The 10,416-nt window shown below is 33.7% G+C and overlaps 1 protein-coding gene across 5 annotated transcripts in view; it reads right to left on the bottom strand.

Moving 5' to 3' along the window:
* Positions 1-57: 57 nt before the first annotated feature.
* The window catches only part of pde1a (phosphodiesterase 1A, calmodulin-dependent), a 104,115-nt gene continuing 93,756 nt past the window's right edge, over positions 58-10,416 (bottom strand). For all 5 annotated transcript variants that reach the window (XM_058786065.1, XM_058786066.1, XM_058786067.1 and 2 more), the window contains 8 exons: positions 10,305-10,405; positions 7,271-7,396; positions 7,079-7,180; positions 5,689-5,809; positions 4,675-4,756; positions 3,255-3,369; positions 2,982-3,169; positions 58-1,583 (listed from right to left, as the gene is read on the bottom strand). In XM_058786065.1, the coding sequence (XP_058642048.1) occupies positions 1,315-1,583; positions 2,982-3,169; positions 3,255-3,369; positions 4,675-4,756; positions 5,689-5,809; positions 7,079-7,180; positions 7,271-7,396; positions 10,305-10,405 (1,104 nt within the window). In that variant the 3' untranslated portion in view covers positions 58-1,314. The remainder of the gene's footprint in view (positions 1,584-2,981; positions 3,170-3,254; positions 3,370-4,674; positions 4,757-5,688; positions 5,810-7,078; positions 7,181-7,270; positions 7,397-10,304; positions 10,406-10,416) is intronic.

Below are 10,416 nucleotides of genomic sequence, written 5' to 3'. Positions count from 1 at the left end.
TGAAGATGAAGGCAGCGGTGTTACATCAGACCTTAAAAGAGATACAAATGACAAAAATCTTGTTTTGGGCGGTTTATGTCATATATAATGCAAAAAAAAAAAAAAAATGTATCAGTATTTTCACATAAAGTTATAAAACATGATACAGTGATTTGGTAGCACATGTTTAGTACCTCATGAATGTTCTGAGATTCTGAAGAACAGTGTAATGCACAATGGCTGCGTTCAGTAAAGCATACTATTACTGTTTGTCAGTATACAGTATGTACTGTATACAGGGCACAGTATACATGGAATACCCAAATGATTTACCACATTGCTTGATTTGACCCCTTCATTTCCAGTGTAACATGAAACGAATGCGATATTAGCGATTTCTAACATTAGACTAAAACTTTTTAACATTAAATAGAGCATATTCCTTTAAACGGTTACATAATGCATTCTGTTTCACAATTTAAACAGTATATACTGCACAGTATTCGGTGAGTAGTAAGCTAGTATTCCATCCGAACACAGCCAATGTTTGTAACATTTATTTAGACACTGCTATGCACTATAATACTGTATGGACTTAAAGGGACACAGTTTTGTTCATTTGGAGAATGTGGTTTGTTAAAATGAAATAACGCCCCCTTGAGGACATGTACCTCTATCGTTAAAAAATCGGCTCATGATTTAATAGGCGGCAAGTTCTACTAAAATTTTACAGCTGCACATACTACACGTGTCATGCTACAATAAAAAAAAAAAAAAAAAAAGAAGCTCTTTATGGATTGTTCTGGAAATTGGAGGAAATAACATTCATAAGTCCACAGAGACATTTCATGCCAGAATGAAGTAAAATATTCCAGCCTTTCTGTCCTAATGTGCCGCAGAGAGCCGGTAAGCATGACTGTATTGAGAATAAAATACTGAAACTAATTGTGGTGCAAAGTGTAGCTGCGTAATCTTTAATAAATAATGACAGTCTACAAACAAAACAAAAAAAAAAAAAAGAGAAAAGAAAAACATTTTACAAAAAAAACAAAAACTAACTGAACTAACAGGAATAAAGCAAATAGGTAGCGTTGCATTTCAGGGACTTGCTAAATCCTCCTCAAGGGGACGATAGAGGTCTGTCTCCAGCAAAAACACTGTCGCTATGACAACACTGCACACTACCATCTCTACGATGTGCTGCGTGGACATTCCGCGCTTTCGTCTGCACAATTAGCCCTCCGAGCCCGAGAGTATAATGGCATTACAATACAATGAGGACAATGCTATGTACATCGTCCTGTTTCTGATTAAAAACATTCAGGCCGTGCGACGTCAGGCGCTTTTGCCGTTCCAAGGCAGAGTTTCTGAGCTGTGCTCCTCTGGCGAGCCGTCGCCTGGCCCCTCCGTCGGTGACTGGGAACTCTGGTCCAGAGAGTCCTGGGAAGAGTGAGTGGAGTCCGTATTGTTCAGTTCGTTCAGGGACTTTGACTCCGAGTCGTGACTCCCTCTGGCTGGACTGCTGCGGGACAGTGTGACTTGTGTGTTTCTCATGGGCTCCTCTTCCAGGTCTGACATTCTCTCGTGTTGTTTGTTGGCCAACTCTGGGAAGAGACAGGAAGTGAGATCAGCTATAGGACAGTATGTTAACTTATCCTAGGCACTATATCTCACTAAACACAACTGATGGGTCACTATTCAGTGGGGGAAAAACTGGTGTAGAAAATATTTTCACTCAGAAATTACTAGTAAATTTCAAGAATTATGACAGAATTGGCAAGTAACACTGAAATGAACAGGAAATTTTGAAACAGAAAGAAACAATATTTTTTGTACTTTTTGTTTTTATAGTGTAACAAGCAAAGGGGTCATGTGCCTGTGGAAAAGTTGTTATATTTTGAAGGAATTCATAGAATTTAAGTTCAAGAATTTGTGGCATAATGCTAATTAGAGCTGCAAAACGATTAACCACGATTAATGGCATTCAAAATAAATTTATGTATATATAAATACACACACATATGTATACATTTAAAAAATATTTGTATGTATATATTTATACTTGTATATAGTTTATATTATATATACATTTACATGTATATATTAAGGAAAAATGTTAGATTTATATATGAAATATTTATGTGTGTGTATTTATATATACATAATAGATATACACATTACAGACACACATATAGTATTGTACACACAAACTTTTATTTTGAATGCCATTAATCGTGATTAATAATTTTTCAGCCCTAATGCTAATCGCAAAAAAAAAAAACAAAAAAAAAACTACAAAGAGGCTTTTAATTGAATTAATTGACTTTTTTGTCTGTTTACAGTGGAATAAAATCGAATAAAATCAAATAATTGACACATAAGCTAATAAAGGTTTTAAAATATAAATGGTAAAATCTTTTTTCAATTTTTGAAAACTATAAATAAGTGAATATCACAGTCATAAAACAAGGTGTATTTTAATATTTAATAATAAAATCAAATATATAATTTTATACAATATTAAATCATATAAATACAAATATTTTATTGTTTTATTTTATTAATATTTTACAATTTTATTTAAATGTAAATATATTTGGAGGCAATTTATTTAATTGAATAAAATTAAAAATATATATATTTTATGTATTATGTATTTATACTTTACTAACATATTTTATTATAATAATATTTATATATATTTTTAACAAAGTGAGGTGCAAACTCAAAGTTATTCTTTGGTTTACAAAACATCATAATCTACTATATGTAGATATAGTACCACTATATGTTTGTTCCTTCTGTTACTTAAACACCACCACTCGAATGTTTAGAGACACTCGACTAAATTTATGTTTTTAATGATAATTGAAATGTTTAAACTAAAGGCTTTTGGCACATGCACATTTTGCACATGTTTTTTATTCATTTATTTATTTGTAATGAATGAGTTGGAGTGTATAGTGGATGGGGGATAGAAACACAATCAGATGTGTGCAGACCTTGAACAGACAGCTCTTTCCAGCGCTCCTTGTTGTTCTGGATGATCTCAGAGAGCAGGTGCCGGACTCGTTTCAGGTCGATGCCGCCCAGTGAGTAATCTGTAGTGCCTCCCTGCTCATCATTCGAACCCCGGCCGCTGTGTCTCTGTACTGACTCCACCACCGCGGCCGAGCCCCGACCCGTCAAACTGCACCGCAACAGCAGATTACACACAGATTATCATCTCTCAATCAAACACCTTTACCATGATGAACACATGACCGTTACCTCACCTTGACCTGCGGACACCCCCAGATTTTACAGCTTCCTCTATGAGAGGACTAATGATCTTCTCTGTGGTGTCGACCAGAACAGAGAACGTGGGCTCGACAATGAAATCGATGAACCCTTTGAAGAAAAAAATGGTATTTGTTTAGAAACCTTTGTTATTTATTTAACCAGCTAGAAACTCATTAGCAATAATGGCTTTTGATCCAATCAAGACGCCTTTAGTTATTGTGTCATTAAATCAAAGCTCAATTAAATATTACAAGAGAGCATGTAATTTCCTCAGCAGCCTCTTGATGGCAGTAAAGAGCTGAGCATGACGGCACTAAAGGCACATCTGTATGGCTATGTTCACAACAGAATAGTAACATACTGTGATATTTCTACAGTGTTATAATATGTATACTGCGTACAAATATGCAAATTTAGCATAGAATGCATTGATGTTCATGAGTAGCATCAAGTTATCATCTTGCAAAAAAGTTTAGCATTTATAACTTTATATATAATCTATATATAACTTTTATTTTGTTTTTCTAAAATAGATTTTTAAAACTTTGTTGTTCTTGTTTTTAATTGTCATTCTGAAAAAAATAAATAAATAAAAAAAAAAAAAAAAAAAAAAAATATATATATATATATATATATATATATAAAAGAACAAGAAAACATTAAACAAATACAGGGAGATGAAAAACAATGTTATTCATTTTACAAAGATAAAAATCTGTATCAGTTGACTAACTATCTTGAGTAATACTGATCTAATTAAATAAAATTATTTCATATTTCAATATTCTTTAAAAAAAAACATAATGCCCCATTTATTAAAATTTATACAATGTTGAATCAAAATATTTCTTTCTAAAGGTAGTTTTTGTAATGTCTATTCAACGCTTTTTCTCAACTAAAACAATAATCACCTTAAATTATCATTTGTTTAGGGTAATTTCTCAGCTAAAATTGCGATTCATTTGTGATCAATTTGATAAATTAATCGGCACATAATATAATTAATTAGATTAAAAAATGTAATTGCTTAACAGCCCTATTCTAAATAAACACCGAAGTTTTGTTAAAACAGTATTTGAAAGTGTTAAGCAATTGTTTTAGTATTAACATTAACATCTAACATTTGGTAGTCCAATTAAATAAAAATAACAATGTTTATTTATCAGCCTTGAAAATGGAAGGTCAAGCTGAGCATAAAGCATTATGGAATACAGTATTACAATTGTAGAAGACCGTCTGTCTATTTCAAGCATAAACTTTGTAAAGCAAGCAAATACAAATACTATACAGTGATAGTAGAAGTAGTATGTGAGCATGCTGTTCCAAACATGGCTGTCTGTGCTCACGTGTTTTGTGTGTGTGTGTGTGTGCGTGTGTGTGTGTGTGTGTGTGTGTGTGTGCGCTCTACTGTACCGATCTGAGACTGTGCAATCATGGTAGCTTTCCGGTCACACAGTGGAGAGAACGGCAGCCCTAGTTCTGCCTCCTTGTCACCCTGCAGAGACAATAAAAGAATCAGACAGAATTACTCACTCAAACTGATTCAGAATCCTGTGAATAGTCTAATAAAACTTTCCTCTTCCGTCTTTGTGCTTGAGAAGCAAAGCAGACAGAGACAGCATGTACCCGTGATTTCTGAGCCAATGGGATTCTGAGTGCAACTTCCAAAACAAACTCAGAATACAAATGGATCCTGGTTAAGTTCAGTTGCAACTTTGCATGGCTATCAATTTTTCTATTCTATTCTATTGTGATTAATATTTCTTCACGTATGTACACTTACAATTTTTTTTTAGGTATTCTCTCTCACACACACACACACACACACACACACAATACAATTATTTGGTCATGTGCATAACCTCTTAGATATAGTTATTATGGTTTAAACTAAAACTAAAATAATAAAAACATTTTTGTTATTTCAAATAAAAATAAATTTTTACTTAAAATTTAAATAATGTTTAAAAAATATTTAGCTAGTTGCCCAAGCTGCTAATTTCTCACTTTCATTCAGTTTAACTTGTACTTAACTTTTTTATTTTGTTTATAGTTTTTCTTACTGTATTTCATGTTAAAGTTTCTAAAATCAATAAAGACAGTGTTGAAAAACTTATAAAAAAATTAAAATATATCCAAACTATATAGATATATTTAAAACAATAACTAATAAAAATGACAAAAACACACAACAAAATTACTAAAATATTAATTAATTAAAGTTTTAAAAAAAATTAAAATCAAAATAGAAAACAGAAAAATAAAAACTAATTTAAAATATATTTTTTAAAAAGTATCTTAATGGCAGTAAAATAACACAGCTCTTTGATGGACTCCAGTTTTCCCAGATAATGTTTGTATCTAGTAAGTGTGTGTCTCTGGAAGCTCTGTTTGTGTTATGAGAGATAAATATTATGAAGAGTGTACCTGTCTGAAGAACTCCTCCATGAGGGCTTGTGTCCAGCGGTAGTGCAGTTTCCAGCCCTTAGCGGGATGGCTGATATCAGCCGCGTGCAGCATCAGGGACAGCACTTTAGCCTTGTCTATTCTGATAGACACATTCATCAGAGCTTCATCAGTCACATGCAAACACTTCATCACAAACACAAGCTGTAAAATCCACTGGAGTGCGTGTAAACAAATTATGAATCCATAAATTACACACCCACACTTACACACACACATTCACAAACAAAGGACACGAGAGGATTGTGTCTAAATAGCACCATCATCCTCTGTCTGTCACTCGGTTTCTCTGTTTAAAATTTGCAACTGTAGTAACAACTCTATTTTGGCAGAAAAACTACCTACAGTACTTTTTATTATAGAATTTTTAAAGTCAGTTTGGAAAAAAAGACTACACTAAAGGGATAAATAAAAAATTAATACTACTACCAAATGTATTTTATAACAAGTACAATATATACACAAATCTAAGATATGTTCAAAATCTTTTAGTTCAAATTTATATAGTGGTTATATTATATTAAGATACTTTAACTGCAAAAATGTATTTCCACAAAAATATTAAACTCTTTTCAATCAACATTGATAATAATAAGAAATGTTTCATGAGCACCAAATCAGCATATTAGAAAAATTCACAGGAATTAATTACATTTCAAAATATATTAACAAAGATAACAGTTATTTTCAATTGTAATATTATTTCACAATATTGTAGTTTTATAGTATGCGGCTCATACAGTATAATTGCAAATAACTTTTGCATATTCTCTAGTCACTTTAGCATATAATTTGACTTTGTCATCGACCAAAAAAGGCCTAGGTAAAGATTAGACAAGCAGACATTAAATAATTTAAAAATAAACGTAAAATGTCAAGTGAAATTTAAGACATCAAGAGTCTTAAAAATAAAGTCCTGTTAAAAATCATTTCTGCCAACAGAGCAAAGCATTTCTTCCATCAGAAGGAAGAAATAGAGAGAATAAATGTCCTCATAGATCTGAAATGCCTTTTTTCCTCGCAAAACTGGGAAAATAGACCCTGGAGTTTTAGTTGTTTTTGTTAATAATCTCATGAGCCTGGTTAATGACCGGTGTCGACTGATTCTGTTTAGAGCTTAATGAACGCAAAAACAAAACAAATAAAATAATTCATAACAAATGAACGTAGGGAAAAGTCTGTAGTCTTGAAGCATTTATTTCATCACACAGCACATACGCCATCCAGTACCACCCAGTCCTAACGGGTGCTGCGCAAGAAGTATGACACATTTGCATTCGGCGGACACACTCGTTCATTAACGGCCTCGTGTTCACACACGCTCAGAGAAAACCACAGGCGCGCCACTCACCCCTCCGGCTGCTGCAGCGCGTTCCTCATCGTCTTGATCTGCTGGAAATGGCAGGACATATCTGTGCTCATGACCATCTCGATCACCAGCGTACGCAGCTCCCTGTGGAAAACACAGCACAGCACAACTCAAAGCACATGCACTTTCCCAGAACAGAACCTCCATTCCTCGCAGGAACACACCCCAGCATACCTCCAGTCATCCTTCGAGAGGTTGACCAGGATGTTCATCTCATCTTCTTGCATGAGTCTGTAGGCTGCGCTCACGTGGTGGTTTTCCAGAACCGAGCGATCGTTGTACAGGATGGCCACTTCTGATCTGTGCAGGACCAAAGAAAGAAGAGTCAAAAAATACCCTACATTTTATCAATAACTTTGTAGTACCTTGTTAGTTCAGTCAAAAATGAAAATTTCATCATCATTTAGTTGCCTTTACGTCATTTCAAGTCTTTCTTTCTTTCTTTTGTGGAACACAAAAGACTTTTTTTTAATGAAAGCTTATTGTCACCAGGGGCTGTCAAGCTTCAAAAAGGACCATAAAAACAACAGAAAATTTGATTATATGACTCATACAGTACCTTTCAAGTGTTCTAAAGTTTTGTGTGAAGAAATGACGGAAATTTCTGTCATTTTGGCTGAAAATACTGCCTTCGGTTGTTCAAACCTGTCAGGTTGTAACCAGTCATGTGACGCACAAGAACTAATTTGGCATCATTGATGTCAAACTTGGTATGATGGACCTAAAAGAGCTATTTTTAAATTTAACACAAGATTTGTGATCTCAGTTGCACTTATGTACGTATTCAAAATTCTGGTTATGAAAACAATTGGGGCTTTATCATTTAATGTCAATTCAATATTTTATCGCACCAGTTTAAATATAGAAAAATAAAAAAAAATTTTGGTATGAGAAAGAGCAGCTTGGACATGCATCAGATTATATACTATTATACTATATTAGCTAATATAGCTAAGGTAAAGAACCTGCTGTATATTGTGAAATAAAGAGCTTGTACACTACCGTCCAAAAGCTCTCAGTAAGATTTTAAGAGGCTTTTTAAAAGAAGCCTCTTGTGCTCACCAAGGCTGCATTTATTTGATTAAAAATACAGTAAAAGCTGTAATATTGTGAAATATTTAAAATATCTGTTTTCATTTGAATTATTTCAAATTTTATTTTATTCCCGTTTTCTCAGCATTTTTCTTTCACCTATTACTGCAGCCTTCAGTGTCACATGATTCTGCAGATATCATTCTAATATGCTGATTTGGTGATGATTTGATTTCTTATTATTATAAATGTTGAAAACTTTTGGTGCCTAATAGATTTGTTTGATCAACAGAAAATAAAAAATGGAATTTATTTGAAATTGAAATAACTTTACTGATACTGACTTAAAAAAAACTTACTAAAACCCAAACAAGCAACTCTATGGCCAAAAAATGTTTCTTGATAAGAACAGGGCTTTTTCTGAACCAAAAGTCCTGAAGACTTAACTATATCTTACTGTAAGTTCCTGCTTGTCACTATTCACCTTTTAGCCCGTTCCACACAAATGTATTTCTGAGAAAACCCATTTTATTCGGTGAGATAGACAGATAGACTCAGGAGATTTACTTTTCATTCTCACGAGGAGTAAATTTGAGGAGAACTACAAGCTGAGGTGGAACATCAGCAGCAATCAGAGATATCAAGAGTAATGGCTCCATTTTTCCCATCACACAAGTCTCGTCTCCCACAATTCACTGATGATCGAGCACTACTCCAAAATCACTGCATGCTGCAGTAACAGCGGCTTCTGTCTGCTGCAAAAGCTAATGCCGTGATGTACTTTTCTCAGAATAATGACGTCTGCCATGAGCTGTCACACAAAATAAGGCCTGTTACTGTAAAAAGGATCTCAAGGATCTTTTGGCATGTATTAATGCGAAAAAGATGTCCTGCCTGACGTGAACCAACACAGAGCAACAACAAAATGAGTGGAGATTCTGACGTAAATTCTGCCACTGAAGATTAATTGAAAACATGATCAGTTCTGCTCCGCAATAGCCCACCAGAAGGAAGATAAACTGTGTTAGAATGTGACCAGTGTATTATCTCTCTCTAGTACATACACACACGCACACACACTATCTCTGTGGCTTTTACACTAGGCTCCAGTCCAAAACCTAGTAAGCTGCCTACGTAGGCAGCATGTTAATGCATCATAGACGCACTCCAGATGCAAACACTGTTCCAAATGGTAGGTAGCATCATTATAATTTTAAGACTACTCCATATGGTCAAATTTTAAGGCAGCAATGCACTTTAAGGCAATAATGCAAATGCATTGAAACAAGCTTGCTTTAAAAAAAACAAAACAAAAAAAAACATTTAAGACATAAGAAATGCTGATTAAAATTATTTATAATAATACAAATTTTAGAAATATTTTACAAATATGAATACATGCCATAAAGTTTTATTTTAAATAATGTTTTAAGTTTAATTTTTAATATATTATATTTTGAATATTTATTAATAATGAAAATATTTTTTAAAAAGTTTAAGATAATTTCAAATTTAAATATATAATCAACATATGATTTCATTTGAACCAAGAAACAAGTATTTAACTTTCTAAATATTAGCTTGCTTATGTCTAGATTTCATAGAATTTGGTGTTATTGTGTCTTTGAAAGCCAGTCTAAAGCTAGTTTTCATAGCAGGTAACATACTTTCATACAAAGACACTGTCCATCATTAGCTCACTGAAAAATTAAGGAAATGAAGCCAAAATGTAGATGGGTTTGTTTCTTCATCAGAATAGATTTTGAAAAATTTTACATAACATCACTTGCTCACCAATCGATCCTCTGCAGTGAATGGGTGCCGTCAGAATCAGAGTCCAAACAGCTGATAAAAACATCACAATAATCCACACCACTCCAGTCCATCTTGTGAAGTGAAAAGCTGTGTTTTTGTAAGAAAAAATCTATCATTAAGGTGTTTTAACAGTTTGGACTCTCATTCTGACGGCATCCATTCAATTCAGAGGATCCATTGGTGAGCAAGTGATGTTATGTTACATTTCTCCAAATCTATTCCTGTGAAGATACAAACATGTCTACATTTTGGATGACCTAAGGGTGAGGAATTTTTGGGTGAACTATTCCTTTAAGGTAGCTTATTTCGAATTTGGACACTTCATTGAGACCACTGGCTGCCTCTTTTGGTCGCCACACACCTGGTCTGGATGTGGAAGTTATTGGTGGTTCCAGTGTGTTCAAAGTCGTGGATAGCAGCAGCAAACACCATGGCCAATATTTCCAGTTCAGTGAGCCAGTGCTGTGGGAGAG

Source organism: Onychostoma macrolepis, chromosome 09, assembly GCF_012432095.1.
Source record: "Onychostoma macrolepis isolate SWU-2019 chromosome 09, ASM1243209v1, whole genome shotgun sequence".
NCBI classification, from domain to species: domain Eukaryota; kingdom Metazoa; phylum Chordata; class Actinopteri; order Cypriniformes; family Cyprinidae; genus Onychostoma; species Onychostoma macrolepis.
Note: the sequence above shows the minus strand (reverse complement) of the source record. Positions and strands in the feature narration are given on the sequence as shown.